General features: G+C 35.7%; 1 protein-coding gene across 2 annotated transcripts in view; it reads right to left on the bottom strand.

The window, feature by feature from the left end:
* The window catches only part of LOC145667098 (tetratricopeptide repeat protein 1-like), a 30,401-nt gene extending 17,056 nt beyond the window's left edge, over nt 1-13,345 (bottom strand). The window contains exons 1-3 of one of the 2 annotated variants that reach the window (XM_081734833.1): nt 12,891-13,345; nt 4,950-5,450; nt 3,251-3,424 (exon numbers count right to left, since the gene is read on the bottom strand). In XM_081734833.1, the coding sequence (XP_081590959.1) occupies nt 3,251-3,424; nt 4,950-5,393 (618 nt within the window). In that variant the 5' untranslated portion in view covers nt 5,394-5,450; nt 12,891-13,345. Of the gene's footprint in view, nt 1-3,250; nt 3,425-4,949; nt 5,451-12,711; nt 12,854-12,890 lie in introns of those variants that run through there. The other variant, XM_081734834.1, reaches the window with a different exon arrangement.
* Between the last annotated feature and the right edge of the window lie 6,390 nt (nt 13,346-19,735).

The following is a 19,735-nucleotide window of genomic DNA, read 5'->3' as shown; positions in this document are numbered from 1 at the left end:
AAGTGGGAGGAAACGGGAATAACCCGAGAAAGCCCACGAACACGATGTTTTGTGTCTTATTATTATTATTATTATTATTATTATTTGTAATGTGGAATTTCATATTAAGAAACTCATTGGGTAAATTTTAAAGAAAAGTTTCATTCGCGGCGAGGTTTTGGGTGGCGAGGTTTTGGCCCGGCGAGATTTTGTCCGGCGAGGTTTTGACCCGGCGAGATTTTGTCCGTATCCCCAATGATAAATTTTTTCATAGTTTATTCTTGTTTGTTTCTTTGTTTTTTGTTTGTTTTGTTCTTTGTGCTATGGTTCTTTCGTTTTTCCTTTTTCCCTTTTCATTTTCACCTTTTTTCTTTCAAACATGGATATCCAATAAAGATAAGAAAACAAAAAAAAAAATGGCAATGATGATAACCCGTTCCGGTCAAAATTTTCAGATGCCGGATCTGAAAGACGGGCCTGAGCCAAAAAAAAAAAAAAAAAAATAAATAAATAAATAAATAAAAATAAAAAAATAAATAGTAAAATCAGAAAAACAATAAATACTAATCATGATCACAATAGAGAAAATATATAACTAACAATAAATAGTGAAATAACAATAAAAAGTCAGAATAAAAAATAAAAATCCAGCAACAATAAATATACGATGAAAAATCTAAAAACTCAAGAGAACGTGAGCAATGTTAGAAGTGTGCACAAGAGAGAGAACACGCTCAACAATATCAATATCATTGCCCAATACATGATCAAGTATAAGTGATAGTCCGTGACGCTCTCTGAGTTTTGAGTATTGACAACATTTGACAAGAATGTGCCGAATACTCGGTGGGACAGTACATTCCTCAAAACGGACGATTCAAACCACGCAACAAATAACTATGCGTCAGATGAAACTGTCCGACACGTAAACGCGTTAGAGTACTTCATCTCGACGATGAGAGCGAGCTGATGTGTGCCATTTTCCAAGGCGTGAAGTTTATTTTCATTTGGCCAGTCCCAGTCTGCTTGTCAATGAGCGCCATCAAGATATGGAAATCCAGGGTTCGATTCCCGTTGGACGAACACTGGAATATGGATGTATTACGATAGTTCGAAATCCACTTTAAACTGTAGATTTATGTCTCATATAGCCTCGCTACTAAAAAAGTGCCGCTAAATAAAAAAAAATACAAAACACTTGTTTTTAATTTAACGTCCCACAATTATGCACCGATGAGGCGGTGATGATGTGATGGATGATAATGAAGAAATGACGAAAGTGAGAGGGAACAGGATTAGGTCGGTGTTTCCACCACAAAGTCTAATTGGTGAGAGCTGGGATCATACCAGGGACCCCCATACGTCAGAGGTGGACTCTCTTCCACTAAGGCACCGTGAGTCCACAACGCTTGTTATTCTCCAATTGTAGTTAAATGTTTCATTCATCAAACATGTAATGACGAAACCAACCTCAAGACGTCCCGATGAAGAAATCAGAGATTTTGAAATATAGACAGTAAATTGTATTTTTTCATAGAATTCAAGGAATTGGAACGTAATTCTGAATTCAGTTCGTGAAATGTTTTCATGTAACCTGTTTCAAAGACCAATAAGTGACCTTAGTTACTTCCTGTATGCACGTCTATTTTGGCCACCCATCTTTCTTTGTAAAACCTTATAGACTTACAAAGACTAAAAATATCTAGGGCATATAAAAAAATTATTTGGAAGAGGAGAAATAAAAAAAAAAGTTAGAACTTCTTAATCAGCTAGGAAGTAAATTGTACAAAAAGCATATGTAGCAAGAACTACGTTTTGAAGCCCTTCCCGCTGGTCTAACTGGTAACGCGCGCCTGTAGTGCACGGGTTCCTGGGTTCTAGAGCACAAAAATATATGAACGCTATGCGGTGGTTCGGATTCCATCTTAAACTGTAAGTTCAAGTCTGTTAGAGCGTCAATACTGAAATGGGACACTAAACTTTAACAAACACACTTTGATCAAAACCGTACCACGGGTATAGTACGAAAAGTCCAACAGAAAAAAAAAAATCTTTAAAAAGATATTGTTTTCCTTCTTCTCGAGGAAGGTTACCATGTTAGAAAACAGCCGGGGAGTTTAAAGTAGAGATAAGCACCTAGTAAAGGGGATCATATAGTTTTAATTACTATCGAACTTGCAAAACCCTACGAGCTAGAAAATCACGTTTACCATCACACGTAGAAAGTATTTAAAAAGGGATAAGTGTCAAGAGTTTTCTAATCACTCATTTTTTTTCTTTTATTTTTTCAATTCCACGTAATATATGCGTTTTATTCTGAATCGATTCATATTTACATAGATGTTAAAGGCCTTCGTATTGATGGGTATACCTACTTGGTAAAAGTGCTCGTATACTGTATGAATAGTAGCTACATTTCAATAACTGCTTTCATCATCACGATAAACGGGAAATTGAGAACAAGTTGGTTTTGAAATATAGCTACTATTCGTACCAAATAAGTTGTACGTTTATTTATGAAGCAGATATACGAGAATTAGGAGAATCTGTCACATACCTCTGCTGCAAATAGAAAGGTGATTGATCGATTTTTCTAACTTATTTCTACTTTCTCGTTCTGTATTATTAATTAAAATATTTTCAAGAATAGGATATAGCGGGTGCTATTAACTGTATAAATTAAGGATAATAGCGGCAGTTGTTCAATAACCTGCCAAATAAACATGCAGTTGTAACGGTATTGTGTAATTTTATATAATAAAATTTACGGGCAAAATGTGCTTTTAAAATATGCACAAGCTGTTCAAAGGGAAGAAGAAGAAAATATAAAGAGAAATAGATGTAATTTCTTTTCTGTTATTATGATTGATGTTCTGTTGTGATAGTGATATGATATGATATGTTTTTTAAGTCGTCATAGCAACAGAAAACATAATAATATATAGAGAATCCATCTTGTGATATATACATGTACAATATTTAAAAGTGTGTAAATGTTTAATTTATTACGTACTACAATAAAAAAAGGTAATATCTAAATGAAGTGTTTAGATGGATTTTTGATAAAACAGTAACATAGATTATATAAAATATACGGACTGAGGGCTATAACGACATATAAAATATGAAAAATAAGCATTAAGCTAATTACAAAGTGGTGTTTTTTATAGTAATACACATTTAGTGGTCGTTATACAGTAATATATTTAAAAAAAAAAAAATACTGTCCAACAAAAAATACGCTGAATTATTAATAGAAATTACAACCTACCAGTTTCATCTTGGCCGCTGCTCTGTTGGAGTACATAATGGATCTTTCCTTATGAAAACACAAAGGACATATCCTTAGAGCAGCTGTATAGCATTTAGCTGATTCTCTGAATTCATTCTTTTTAAACAAATCATTTCCCTCTGCTTTATGCTCCTGGGCCTTTTCCCTTCGCCTCTGCAATGAATAATAAATACACTGTACAACCTTGAAATGAGAACAAAATTTAAAGAACACTGTCATTTATATACCAAGTGTTAGGAAACACCACCAACTTAGGGAAATTATTCCTGACATGAAAACATAACAATTATAGACCAATGTGGGTGCACAAATGCGTCATTTTGGAGTTACAGTCTCCTCTATATATTAAAATAAAAAAAAAAAAAGTTATAACATGAGAACAAAGTGTCAAATTAAGGTCGGTTAAATTAAGGTAATATTGAGATTATGAACAATTCTGAAACACACTTATATCCTCTTGTTTGCTGGTTCATGTGCATCGTATCTTTCATTTTCGTTTCCTACTTTCGTACTTTTTATCGTCTTTCAGTTTTCTTTTCTTTAAAAAAATCACATGAATAATATAAATATCTTACGTGCTATACAGAACTCGTCCTATCTTAACCGAACTTGATTTGCTTGATACGCACGTCAAATATCTTCTTTGATTTCTGAGCAGTGGCGGTTGTTGAAGAAGTCACATTGATAAAAACTGAGTTTTATTGTTACAAGCTACAGGAAGAAAGATTACTCTACTTAATGTACTAATGTGTACAGAGCTTTCTTCCTTTGGCATCTAACAACACAAATAAAACTTTTAACTGATGTGTGACTCTCCTCAAGAACCGCCACTGTTCGCAAACTATGAACAATCAAAGCTGGGGTTTGAACCTAATCAAATTTTGACCAAAAAATTCACTAAATGTTACTTTAAAAAACATACTTAAAAAAACAATCAGAACATACGTTCTCAGACTTCTGCTTGTCTGCGAATAGCTGATGAATCGACTTGCTCATGCACGTAGGTAGAGCTTGTGATAAGCAAAGCAGCAAAGTAACGTACCTTGAGTAATTTGGGTGCAGCTGAGTGCTTATGTAAAACGCAACTCACCAATCTCAAATTCATTCAACCTCTCTTGGGAGGATTTGTATCTTTTCATAGAAATCAGAAATAGTATTAGATGTTTAATATATCAAAAAACATTAAAGGATTTCTTAAAGGAGTTTGGTGTCAAGCGACGTTGTTCAACTTATGCCATTGAGGATGATTGATAAGTTTGAGGTAGAGCAAAGGAATCGAGGCAACTGCAGAGATTAAAGTGTTAAATGACATTGTCACGGAGCAACATAACTCCTTTACTGAGCATTCCTCTCCCTTTGGATTGAACGCCGAAAGTTTCTCACAGTATCGTTTCGCATTGATGGTTTCACTCTAGGTACGAAGTCAACCAGCAAAACCACTGGCGGGATGTTTCGTTGAGGAAGGGTTGGGTAAGTTGATCACCTGCTCTGACAATTGTTTGAACATTGGTGATAAGTATGTTCAAAAATAGTTTTAAGATGTACTCTTTCATGTAAAAATAAATTTGGCTTGAACAAACCTATTTTACTATTTTTTTCAAAACGGTACTTAGTTTCGGACATATCTCGTATAATATATATATAAAGAGAGAGAGAGAGAAAGAAAAACAGTATTTACCTCCTTTTCTTCTTCTGTACATTCTACTTCTAAATCTTTTAGTGCCTCTTCATCTATTACATCGTCACACAAATCTTCAGCCGATTCTTCTTCATCTGATTTATCAAAATCTTCTGGAATACAGTTTTCATCGTCCTCTGACGCATTTTCATTTACCTTTGTTTGTTCTTCACTTTGCTTTTCACTTTCTTTCACATTATGAACACTTTGTGATTCACCTTCTTTCAAATCTACTTCACTAGATTCAGTCGAACATTTACTAGTAACAGGTTCTTGTGAATTTCTGGTCTCACCCTGTGCGACAGGTGAATTTGTGGATTCACCCTGTGCAACAGTATCCCTTTCATTATCATTTTTTTCTTCACTAATTTTCACGCATGACTCTTTCAAATCTTTGGTCAGTTCATTAATTATTTCCTCATTACTTGGAATTATGCCTTCCATATTAGTTCCTATTTGTAATATTTCGTTTAATGGGTTAGATTCTATCAGGTAGCTGTTCTGAAATATAACAACATTTAGATTACTAGTTGAAGCAACACTTCTTATAATTTACACTTCTAATCAGGTACAGTTCTTATAGGAGGGTTGTTACATAAATTCTAAGCCTAATCAAGAAATATTAGAACTAGACATGAAATACTTTTAGGCCAAATTTATTGAATCCTCCTATGATGTCATACCAAATTTGGTATTAATAGCGAATTTTATTCTGTTGTTACACGTCCAAAAAGACAAGAGTGAGGAGTGTGTCACCAAATGGAGAAATTGACGGCGAAAGCTGTTATTGAATATCTCCACAGGAAAGGTTTAAGTCCACAAGAGATCCACGCCGGACATGATTGCTACTTTAGGTGATAGTGCCTATTCATATGCTACAGTGAAGAAATGGGCAGCCGAATTTAAGAGACGGAGAATCCCCATTGAAAATGAAACCCGATTAGGAAGATCTGGGGAAGAACTAACTCAGGAGAACACTGACAAAGTGCATGAAATCATCATGAATGATCGTCGAATGACCATCAGGCAGCTTGCTGAGACAAGTTCCAAGCAATGGAAACGCCCTAATCCTCCCTTCCGGAGAAGGTCAATCAGTGCTCTCAGCTGTAAAAGTAATAGCTACAGTTTTCTGGGATTCGGAAGGGATTCGGTGGTAGCTGGGGAGTATTATGGTGGTCTTTTACGACAGCTGCGTGATAATATTCGGCAGAAGCATCGTAGGAAACTGAAGCAGGTGTGCTTCTCCATCAAGATAATGCCCCTACCCACAAGTCACTCTTCGCAAAGATTGTGAGCAGATTGTGACAACAGAAAAGTAGGAAACAAATATAATAGTTCATTGCGTCGGCAATACTCATGTCCTTATTACATTTAACGCTAGCCTTAAGTTAATCATTCATTTTTGTTAAAGAGAAAATTAATGAAAAATAGTATTCCATAATTCAACAAACTCCAAATACTTTGATAAATGACAAACTGGTTTATCTTTATGAACATACACTGAAGCTTCGTATTGGGCTAAAGACCTTTTTTTTTTTTTTTTTTTTTTTTATCGATTTTCGGAGCGTGATATTATTTTAAGGATCGAGAAAAAAGAAACTAGACCGGCATGAGGGAACTTCTACTTAACTTGGTTAGCATCACTGTCATAAGTTGAAAAATAAGCCTTTCCTACCTTACCGATATCTCAACAAGAATTCTCAGTAAAAACAATGTATTGCAAGACAATGGTTTGTTGATTGTTCTCCTTCCCTAATCTTTTGAAGAGTGTTAGAAAACACAGCGGTTCATCATTCAGGAAAGAAGTGCCTGTAATTCAAAATGTTGTCAATAAAGAAATATTAAAATATTTCAAATAACTCAGGGCATTTTTAAAAACAAGGCCATTTCTCGATTTCCCAGGCGTCTTCGCAACACGCAGGTCAGCTCTTTGAAAAACAGTAGGTTTGGTCACCGTACGCAAGGGCAGCAATTCATGATTGTGGCTACGGATTGGTCTACCATCCACCTTATTCGCCTGATTTGGCTCCTTCTGACTTTCATCTCTTGTGAAAGCTCAAAAAGAAGTTGGAAGGTACTCATTTTAACACTGATGACGACGTTACGCATGCAGTAGATAAAATTTTATACGCCTGAAAAAAAAAAATTATCAGACGCATTAACGCAGTTGAATATCGATGGGCAAACCGTGTTGACTTATCAGGGGACTATGCTGAAAAGTAACACCATCCATAAACCCTTTGTTGCTCCGTTCATAAATAGGGTTCGAACTTCTGTAACAACCCTCGTATATACTACTTCAAACAATTCGTTTATGCTTTATTCTGCGAACTTAAAAATAACACTCAATACTTGCTTTATACGCACCGAGATCAGACAATAATAATAATAATAATAATAATAATAATAATAATAATAATAATAATAATAATAAAGGGTGCGGCACGTAAAACCGACCCGTCGTAATGTTCTGGTATATTGTGTTTTTGGCAACACTTAAATAATCTACCTTCCTACCAAGAGATGGCGTGTCGAGGTCGGGTCGACTTACGTGACCTGCAGCAGTCACGTGCAGCCGCAGCCAGTGAAACTTGTCGAAACCAGTCGAGAAAAAGGCCTCGTTGTGTTAAGCCGGGTGAGTGTCAGTGTGTGATAATGCCGTATTCGATACCCGAGAGTGTTGCCATTGTTGAAGGTTTCATTCTCACTAGATCTTTTGTGAAAACAAAGAATTTGTTTCGGGAGAAATTTCCAGGACGTTCTGTGCCAGCAAAAAGCACCATTCAGGAATTGATTGAAAATGGCGGCGTACAGGATCGGTTGAAAATGCCATTTCCGCCATACGCGTTATTGGGCCCATATTCTTTGAGACGACAGTGAACAGTGACGTGTATATGGGAATCCTGGAGGAGTTTTATACATACTTGACCGAAGAGGAGCGTCAGTTATGTTACTTTCAGCAGGACAGTGCAACATACCACACATCAGCTGCATCATTGTCCGTTGTGCATAAGATGTTTGCACCAGAGAGGACAATCAGCAAAGGCTTGTGGCCTCCTCGGTCACCAGACTTGTCCACGTGTGACTTTTACTTATGGGGACTGTTAAAGGGAAGAGTATACGAAACAAATCCACACACAATTGAAGAACTCAAGACCAGGATCCAGGATGTCACCAATAGCATTACAACACAAGAACTGACAAGGGTATATATGAATCTCCTCAATCGTGCTCACATGTGTATTGAAGTGGGCGGAGGACACTTTCAGCACCTGCTGTGAAGGTGAGTAGTCATATTCAATACATTACATTTCATTTATGTGTTGTAGTTAATCATATTCAATACATTACATTTCATTTTATGTGTTCACTTTACGGGCCGGTTTTACGTGCCGCACCTTGTAATAGAAGACATGGTGGCTCAGTAGTAAAGAGCTCACCTCTGGTGCGAGGGGGTCCCTGGTTCGATCCTGGCCACGTGAGTTTGTAGTGGACGACATCATATGTCTCTTGTTTCCTCCCTCATTCTCATTTCACAAATTCGTTTAGCATCATTCACTTTCATTTATCATCCGCCTCCTTTAGCAGAACGGGCTTAATCATAATTTCATTTCAATATTAGCATTAACTGCATCTGAGAGCTGGGAAAAATTCTTAGGAAAAAATACAACACTTCGTAAACTATCAATATATAAATGATACAGCACAATAGGTTAAAAAGTAAAATAATAAATTCTTAAACACAATTTTCGAAACAATCTTCTTAAAATTTCACGACTGATAGGCAAAAAGATGTTGCTTTATTGTCATATGGGTTAAAATACACTGGAGATAAATATTCACAATTATATCAAAGATAGGATAATAATTCCTTGTCGTAATTTAGTACTCTTATACTTGTGTTTCCCAAACAGTATCCGCTACAGTACTTATTGTGCCACACTACTTACAGAAACGATTTAAAATTATCTTAGCCTTTCAAATAAAGTTTTGGAAGCCCCCAATAACTTAGCTAATATTAATAGTTACGTGAACAATAACGCATTTTCATTTTATAACTGAGTCGCCTAACAAAACATTTCTGTACCGGTTCTATTTTGCTCATTAGTGTATTAGATGTATTGTCCACCAAAGTAAACATTGTTTAGTAGCAAAACTGTTTACTGTGCACATATGAAAATATTGAAGTGCCGTCTGGGGATTTAAACTGGATTATTAAGGTTCTGCCACATAAATCAAACACATAGTGCCCTTGAATTTTATCTACTCAAGTGACAATTTCATGTCGCTCAGCGGAAATCTTTTAGGAGACAATAAGGAGGAAATTAGTTAAAGAATGATAATTTTTCAACGATTCTTTCTAGTGGTGCTCCAAAACTAAACTAATACGTACACCATAATGTGTAATGTCAACATGCCTTCACTTACAGAGTGTAGGACAAAATCCAAGCGGACAAAATCCAAGAGGACAAAATCCAAGCGGACAAAATCCAAGAGGACAAAATCCAAGCTAAATTCTGGTAAGGCGGACAAAATCCAAGGAGCAGTATCATGTGCGTAGCTGTGGTATGTGCCTGTGAACACCCTAATTAAATTTTATGTTTGTTTCTTTCTTCAATTGTCATGCATTCTAAAGTTTTATCTGTAATTCTTCAATTTATTGAAGTAATATTTCATTTACATTTAAAGAACTGAAAATCCATTAAAATATGTAAGATTGACACAGTAAGAGTGCAGATGAGCTTTAATTACTCATAAAATAGTCTGGTCACTGCTAGGACATGCCCAGGTGAATCCAATTTAGGGTGATCAGAAATATTTTGACTAAAAAGAATATACTCACATAAATTAACCAGAAAATGAAAGCACTGGCTTACTATATCAGAGATAACAAATAACAGCAAAGCAGCCCAGTCTTAAAAAGAGTACACTACTTACTTAATTCTATTATATTTATTGAGAATTAAAGTAAAAATAAAATTAAAAAGATATAATTTAGATTAAAGAAAATACTTCTCTACCCTCAAAATATTTACTTCAGTTACACTTGTCAAAATAACCAATAATATATACATTTTCATTTAGTTTGCCTAGACACATTTTCACATTTCGATTTTCTAGATAACACTTTTACATTATTTAATTCACACACATTATTACATTATTAAAAAATACACACTACATATTTCACATTTTGATCATTTCTGACGAAAATTTGATTAGTATATCATAATTATTTGTTTCAAAATATATGGTACATAAAACACTACCAACAAACAAATCAAGACTTCTGTATGCCACCTCATAAGAATGGAATTAAAATACTCCAATGATTGGTCTCACAATAATATGCTGAGTGTCTTAAATGTATTATACTGTATATAATAAAATTGAGAAGAAAATACATACTTTTACAATGTATTTGTACAAACATAATATTTTTACATACTATCATATGGATGTAATAAGTAATTAAAGCTCATCTGCACTCTTACTGTGACAATTTTACATGTTTTATTGGATTTTCAGTTCTTTAAAAGTAAATGAAATGTTATTTCAATAAATTGAAGAATAGCAAATAAAACTTTAGAATGCATGACAATTGAAGAAAGAAACAAACATACAATTTAATTAGGGTGTTCACAGGCACATATCACAGCTGTGAACATGATACTGTTCCTTAGATTTTATCCGCTTGGATTTTGTCCGCCTTGTCAGAATTTAGCTTGGATTTTGTCATCTTGGATTTTGTCCGCTTGGATTTTATCCTCTTGGATTTTATCCGCTTGGATTTTGTCCGCGCCCCTCACTTACAATAGTACCAACGAGTCGCACGTTCTAACATTTGAAAATATCACATTACACTTCTCTTGTTAGCATGAATTTCATATAAATAACCAATTCACCCTTTCTTTCCTGTAAATGTTACATTTCTGGACTTACTCTCTGGTACTTAATACCTTAATACAATCAAAACGGTTTAAAAGTAGTTAACGAAGTATATTGTGACTGAAATCACGCGAGAAGTACACAGGGTTACAATAGCGGAGGGGTGAATCTGATTTAATATATAGCGGGAAATGCACGTGATGTTAAGACTTCATGTGTAACTCCTTTTTATTATGCTGGATTACAAAATAATTGCCCTTATATTATAGTATTTCTACTTTGTACTTAGTTATGGTGCCTTCATGAGTAATTCCTTATGATGTCGCTCATTCGGACCAACTTTATAGCATTTGTTCCGGCTGTTATCATTTATGTATGAAGACGGCGTCCGAATGTATGACATAAAAACTACAGAGCAGAAGGCACATACAAACCTCTGCTATGTCACCACTAAAAAGCACGAATGCTATCTAATCAAGTTAGGCAGGGCGAAGCTGGTGGAGGTCCGAAAAGAACAGGCGCATCAGCAATGGTGAGTATACGCGTATACGAGGGTGGTGAAAACAAGCGATTTTGCTAACGATACGAGTTTCAATAGCACTCGTCATGGATTCATACTGATAGCGCACCACTTGTATACTGCACATAAAATATAGTTCCTGTACACTGTGCAAAAATACATCGCCGGTGGAAAATAGTATTTAATACAGTCATCTTTCATATGCGCTCACTTATTTTATCCGTCGTAAAGCACTTGTAATAATTTTACACTACTAACCCTACAATTGTAAATCTAAAATACAGCTGTATTACTTTGTATTTAATCCTATCGCCTGCAGAAAATTGTTCTTTTAAATATATCTTTGGTCCATGTTCCGTTAAGGGGGTCCAAAACTACACTGGACCTCCTAAGCTAAGCTAACCTAGCCTACCCTAACGTAAACACTGACCATATCTTTTTATGCAGTGTTGAATTTTACCTGTAAATCTCCCAAAACATGGTGTGCCAAAAGTAAACCTACTTTCAAGCAGAAAATAATTATTATGGGCAAATGGTGAAACAAACGGCTTATGTTTAGCACAAGAGGTCCAGCTCTTTTCTCTAAAAAATGTTACAACTTTGTTAATTTCATTTCACATTCGGATAATTCAGGGTAGGTTAGGTTAGGTTAGTTTACTTTATATTATATTAATGTAGGGGTCCCGCATAATTTTCCAAAAAATGATAAATTCCACTTATTTCTACTAATATTAGTTTAGTTTATGTTAGGTTAGGTTAGATTTGGTTATGTTATGTTACGTCTAAGTACTTGCATCATTCATTTCTCCTGTTAATTTTGTGTTTTTTACGTGCTTCTGGACCCCTTTTACTAAACATACTCCAAACAAACTAATATCCTTTGTGTATACTAACGTCCGTTAATGCGCCTCTTGTCTACTATCAGCCCTCAAGCGGGCACACATGCTTCGCCCTGCGCTGACGCAATTAAATGCAACACTTGGTTGTAGTGACTATTTGGCACAGATTCCCAAGTGCTTTGTTGCACTGGTAGACACAATTTCACCAAGCATGCCGTAGCAGTAAAGACACCGGAACCGCTAACTACTTCCAAACCAGTTCTACCTTTTGAAGTACAAGGAAAACGAGCTGAGTAGTGCCATGTAAAATAACTCAAAAATCGTCATTGTAAGGAATGAGTTGCCTAAAATTAGGCATTTTCTACGTCGGGTTACGTCCTCGAAGCTATGATAAATAGAACCGAAGTATGACAATAGATTAAAGACGTAAGATAAGACCGATATGATATAAGGTTCCTTAATCTGCAGTACGTTTGCGCTCTGATAAAAACTGACAATGTAGACCACTATTTACCTCGACTAAAAATACAGGACACACTTAAATATCTAAATATCCGCGCAGATTGATGGATTTCCGTATATAAGACACTTTCTTTTTGTCACAATGGCATGTGATCAGTAGTTTCTAGAATACTTAGAGAATGCAATATTCACTCTAATAAAAGACATCCAATGTAAACTAAATTCACTTACCTTCGTGCTTTCACACACTTCCTGTTTCCTTTCCTACATGGGACACTTCTTTTAATGTTTACATGAATTTATTTTTCATTCTTTGGTATTTTTACCCTTACACTTATAATCCCGAGTAAATTTTTAAGCATATCCAACTACGCAAAGCATAAAAATACGTCGTTATAGATTGAACTCAACTTTCTGAACGAACCAATTCCAGTTGATAATCAAAATAGTGAAACTCTTTCATAGATAGCAATCCTGTTGTAATCAATAATGGAAGCTCACATAGCGAAAAGAAAAGTTAAAACGGAAAAGAAGCAATATAATTGAAGTAGGGAAAGAAGCTAGAATGAAAAAGAGAAGTTACAATAGCAAAATAGCAGTAGAAATGAAGTAGGGAAAGATGCTAGAATTTTCCCCAATTCTTGAATATAACATAGAAGGGTTCAGAGTCTCATTTCATACGTACGTGTCTGAGTAATCGCAACTCAAATATTGCGCTTTTGTTTGCGTCAGTTCAGTATCTATAGCACTGATATTTGCTTCTTTCAGAGTTTTGCATTGCATTGGATTAAGGTCCTCAAAATTTTGTGAAGACTGGTACTGATTATGGAATGGAGAGCTTATTCCGTAAACGGTTGAGGTAAACAAAACGCAAAATTCAGGATTTAGTCCCTTATTTCTTATCAGTGCTTGCAAAGTTAAGTAGCGTAAAGCAACGCAAAACTTTTTTTTAATTAAAAAAAAAATCATTTGTAAGTGCTGTGTCTATTATTGAAAATTAAAACGCAGATTTACGTTGGTTAAAGCAAATTGTTGCCGTATGGACCTCAAATTTTCTGAAAGTTTGTATCGGAGTTACAATAACTTATTGCATTAGGCAGGGCCGTGCCGTGGAAAATCAGCGCCCGGGGCGAGAGTATACGACAGCGCCCCACACATATACTCTGTAAAGAAAAAATAGCGACACCTCAATTCTCAAACTAACTTACACAGAAAACCATAGTTGCAGCCCGTTAGAAGAGGAATAGAAGGAAATGAAGAGTGAGATAGTTCATTTGCGTTATCTGTGACACCTGTGGTGTAGGACATCGCTTGTCAATTGTTTGTGTATCAGTAGTATTTTCGAAGGATGGCACTGAGTGCGTCTCGTAAATTATTGTAGTAAGAATTCTGCATTGCATTTGTGATGTGTAGGCTGAGATAAATAGCATTTTATGATTGTTTTTTTGCTTTCTCATTGTTTGGACAGTGTGTCAAGTGGCAAAATTTTTGTTGTGCTGTGTTGTTTGTGTGTGATATTGTTGCTACATGTGGACTGTAAACAAATAAGATGGGTAAGAAATGTGAGTTGTGGCAAATCTCTAAAGGAATAGATGGAATTCTGAGAATCCATCATTCTACGGCAGGAAGAGTAATTCACAAGTGGAAACAGCATAACAAATCGTCCCTTCGTCAACAGTGTGAAAGAAAAAAGAAAACATCACCCAGAGGAGATTGCTAAAAGAAATCAATAGCACCGCAGATTTAATGAGTGATTTCCCCAAAAATCGCTTTTGTAGTTTGACATGATCTTGGAACTGCAGTTACTTGTACAACTGTATTGTCTTGACTATATGAAGAGGATATTACAAAGAAAAAACCGCGTAGAAAGTCGAAACTGACAAAACACAGAGGACTTCAACATGTAATTTTGTGAGTCAATATGCAACTTGGACTTATGACAACTGAAAGCATGTCGTTTTCTTCATTGAAAAGAAGTTTAGAATAGTGGGAAACGATAGTGGTGTGAAGTTGTGGATACGAACAAGCAAGGAACTTGACAAGGATTTTGCTTAAGAGATTCAAATAGTCAGTTACTGAGTGATGATATGGGCATGGTTCACCGTTAAAGACGTCAGAACGACGGATATATGTGAAGGATCGTTTGATGCACGAAAATATCTTCAAATTCTGGTACGTAAAGTTCTTACAACAGCTAAAGATGACTTTTCTGAAGAAAATATGGACTACTTCCTTTCCCAGGACGATAATGCTTCATGTCACCGAGCCAAAATTGTTAATACGTGGTTCAAGAATATGACTATTTAGAGGCTCGTGTGGCCTACAAACTCACCCGACATGAATCCAGTTGAAAATTTGTGGATCAATATGAGTAGAAATTTCAATAGACAACTATCTCAAATAGAATGGAATTCAAGGAACAGATAATCCGGGTGTTATTCCGTGATATCGAGGTTGCATTTTGCAATAGCTTTGTTACCAATGCGGGAAGCCCATGGTGCACATACAAAATACTAGTTTGGTGTATCGTACTTCTCGATGTTTGCACACAATATGTCTTACCCTAAAGAAATTCCATTTCTTGTTTTCTGCTATTGTTGTTGATCTTTTTCAGTTTTATGAATTACTCTTCCTACAAACGATTTTGCTCAAAACACACATAGCTACTTATATATGCATATAAATTCACTAAATTCATGTCAAAAGCCTGAAACTCTGGCGCAAGTGTTAAGAATGAACTGCTCATTAGGAATCTGCATTGTAATATTGTCAGGAATTCATGTAAAAATTCATATTGATTAAAGTATGTTGATAAAACCATATTAGAGCAAGTGTCGCTATTTTTTCTTTACAGAGTGTATATTCCAAGTAATTTTTCCTATCTTTTTTTCCTTTTCTCCCGAATTTTTCGCCCCCCTTACTTCGGCGCCCGGGGCCGTCATCCCTCTCGCCCTCCCCATGGCACGCCTCTGGCATTAGGATCCGTTCGCATATTACGTAACGCTATTTTTTTTTATCAATTTTTACCCCAGCCTCCCGCTTGCCACACTTCGTAACGCAAGGTCGAACCCCTTCCCCCTGCAACGCTTTTTGATTCTTTTGTTTTTACAACAGTTTTGCTTATTTCGAGTGTTATTACAATAAAAAAAAAGTAATTTTAACCCTTTCAAGACAGGGTGGCCAGTCCCTGACGGTGCCGGACTGGCCAAGTTGAGGGCCCTTGGCGCAGGTCGTATATATCTATATATATTGTATTTTCTGTATTGAATAAATATGTAGTACAAAACAGATCGCAAAAAAAAAAAAAAATGTTACAATGCTGAGACAGTCAAACGTAATCGTGAAGTTACTTTGTCAGTTTCTTCATTTGATGAGGCAATTAAATAAATTACTTCTTTCGTTGTCTACATTCTAGAATAAATCGTTTTCTGTAAACAAGTGAAAGCGAATAAGCATAAGGGGCCGTTACGGACTGGATAAGGCCTTTGCTAGTACGGAGTTCTACTGGCTCATGTTGCCGTACTGATATGAGCAAGAGAGGTCTGAGAAGACTTCTTTAGGCTTCTGCAACCTTTTTGATAGGAAGACTTAAGAAAGCCTTTGCGATAGTGAAAATGCGACCAAAGCTTGTAGGTCCTGCGACTCGTAATACCTGCGGGGCCCCTCTGGCCTCGGGCCCTTGGCGATCGCCAACGTGGCCAGTTCGGCACTGGTGTAAAGAGACAAGTTTTGCCAATAGATGTCATTACAGTCTTCGTATCTCTCATGTATTTTTTACCTTTCACGAAAATTTTTAATTCCTCTTACAAATTTCAATCTACAGACTTCAAATATTTGGAGAAGGAACTCCATAGCCTATCGAAGGCAACAATTATATTGTTATAGATTTGGATATCCCTTTCAACAAACAAACCATTTCAACAATGAAGAAAATTCTAAATAAAAAAATCGGCATGGATTGTAGTCTTCGATAGGTTATGAAGTTTCTTCTCTAAAAATTTGAAGTTTCTAGGTTGAAATTTGTAACAGAAATCGTGAATTTTCGTGAAAGGTAAAACATACATGAGAGAGATTCGAAGACTATAGTGACATCTATCGGCAAAACTTGTCCCTTTAATCTAACCTTAATCTTCTCATGTGTGACCACTAATTAGGATACCGGGATAATTTTTTCTATGGACACTTATTAATCCTGATAGTATTTTTTTCCCTGAGGATCGAATACCACTCTGAAATTGAACCCAAAGTCGAAAGTTCAGGAATCTTCGAATTTTCTTTTTTAGTTTTTTTCAGTATAACATACTTCGTTTTTAGGACTTGTCAGGTATATACCTCATACGGATACCTATAAATATACCACATTGACTTGATCCCTAGTCTTCCGTCGCAAGCGCTGCTATTGGCTGAAGGAATTCCAGTCACTTTCTCTCGCTTAGTAACAGCTGAACTTTTATTGGCTCAACGCATGGGTGTGTGAGGGTGTGAGCTTTAGTTCGCATTTTTGCCACGGCTCAAGACATTTTGGCAGCACAATAATTTGAACAGCTCGCAATCAGTGTTACCAACTAGGGAAATTAAAATGTTCCTATTTTCAGTCAAAAATTCGAAATTTATGTTTACAAATTCGTACCTATACCCATGGGCGGCGATTAGGGGGGGCAAAGGGGAGCAGTTGCCCCCGCATTTTTTTGAAGTAACCCAATAATGTATATAGTTTCATTTAGAAAAGTAAATTTTTTGTATGTACTTACTGGTTCATAGAAAAAATGGTGCCATGTATTTGCCGTTCCGTGAGTATGTATTGGTTGTCTTCTCGTGGAGTAAAGAAAATTTCAGGAATTGCATTGTAATTGCCACAGAAAGTAACCCCAAAATTAACCTATTGGAGCACAACAATTTCAGCATACTTTCACTTCTTACAAGGGCTCAATATATTAAGTCAGCCGCTTTGAAACTAATTCAGAGAGCATTTCGCTAAAGAAAAAAGTTTTTCACAAGTTATTTTTTAATTGCACAAAAATTGACAGTTCCTAAAATGATTTTTCTTCTTCTTGCTAAAGTAAGGGAAAAAAGCGTAATAAGAAACAACTTCTATTTTTTACATTGTTTTGTAGTGCAATATATGAGTGAAGTGATGTGTTAGGGGTGTACGAGTGTATATACAATTAAATTTAGTGAATTCAACATAATTCTAGGTTTTAGTGTTATTTTGTATAACTGGAGTATGGAGTGATTCTAAGCATTGTTGTGTTTTAATGTGTTCCAACAAAGTGAAAACTGCACCTAATGGCAACGAACATGTTTCGGGAAGCTGCAAAAGCTAAATATTTCTTTAAATGTCTTAGCATATCCTTGTAGTATTTACTGTCTCATTTTCTAAGAGTAATAACATACATTTAATAACGTGTGTGGAATTAAAAATTAAGTGTTCATTAATCCCTGTTTTAATATGACTTTTGTAAAACAAGCATCATTAATTATTACTATGATTAATATTATCCTTTCTATTTATTTGTTTTGCAAATTTGTTATTCAATAATCTGATCACGCAGTTTTCCAGACAGAATTTTAAGATGTTCATGAGCAAGGAATCAAATCTCCTCTTACACTTTTGTTGTTTAAGAGTACAAAGGGCTATTACCTACTGCCGTTGCTCTTGCTCTTGTCAATTTACTTAATAAAATATGAAATATTATATACCGTATTTTAACTGAAAAAGATAGTATCCTATTAGTTATACAACCTTTCGTCAAACAAATTAGAAAGAAGCAGGGAAACTAACATTTATATGCAAATATTCAGATCATGTCTTGCCTCCCACCCCCCACATTTAACGTGCAACCACCGCCACTGCCTATACCTATGCTATGAGATAGTTAAAAACTATGTAAATGTAAAAAAAAAAAAAAAAAAAAAAAAAAAAAAACAGAAAAGTCTGTTATCACCAGAGGTTTATTTAGTTAAGCAGGGATTGGAACACGAAAGACGTGATAGAAGAGGATAACAACTCAATCAACAAGAGCAACAACACTGAACCGCTGGATTTGATTGTAAGATTGCTTAGATAGTTGGAAACGATTTATTGAACGTCTCTATTACATTTACTGGAACTTCCAATATCATTCAATATCATTATTACCGCTACCAGGATATAGACGAATTTTTTTGTGGACGCTCTTTATATTTCGTAAAGACAGTGATTATTTTTTCGATTTATACTTTATTCTGCGACGCAAATAAGTTCTTTCTTCGTTGGGAATTGCTTCCTTCCCACGCAACTGGACAAAGAAGTCTTTCATTGTTTTTTCATATATATATTTAAACATTGCTTTTTTGTGGGAACGTTGCAGTGAATGACGAACCTTTTCAGTGTTTCTTCCTGACTTATTAATATGCACAGTATATATTCTGCAGTTATTTGGAACTGAATTAAGTGTTTTCTTTAATCATTTATGGAAATACTAGCTGATCAGGTGTTCAAGTGATCTGTACTTTGTTACGCCCAACTTATCGCAATGTCTAGTGCATCGTGGCCAGTGGACTAAAATTAACATAAATTCATTTCCGTATTCTGTTTGCATGTGCATACAGGCGATTTAAATGAGTCGTTTTTAGAATGAACTGCCAACACTCTTCAGTCAACCATTGCAGCTCGTATCTCGAACCTTTGTGCTCGAGGAGTTTAACTCCGGAATTGTGTGCAGCCACCACGCACGTCGCGTCGGGAATCAAGTATGACTTTGTGTTAAGGGGCACAAGCTATTAGCCGGTGAAGGACGTTTTCCTACGCCTAGCCCCAACTAGTGAAGTCCCAGGTTCACATACCTTGTGCATGTTATAAACGCGCCCTCCAACATTAGCATTCCACTTTGGAGACTTATTTTGTTGAAGACTCATCTCAACTCTTCAGGATTGTTTGGAGCAGCAACTAGATTGCTACGTGGGATTATCCCGGCAATTTTTCCCCCAGTGCGTCAATGGTGTGAGAAAAGCATTTACAGTGAAATCTGAAGTATAATCTTATATATATAAAGTATATATATATATATATATATATATATATATATATATATATA

Source organism: Thermobia domestica, chromosome 12 (assembly GCF_964235325.1).
Source record: "Thermobia domestica chromosome 12, izTheDome1.hap1.1, whole genome shotgun sequence".
NCBI classification, from domain to species: Eukaryota; Metazoa; Arthropoda; class Insecta; order Zygentoma; family Lepismatidae; genus Thermobia; species Thermobia domestica.
The sequence above is the reverse complement of the archived record's forward strand: the minus strand, read 5'-3'. Positions and strand labels throughout refer to the sequence as shown.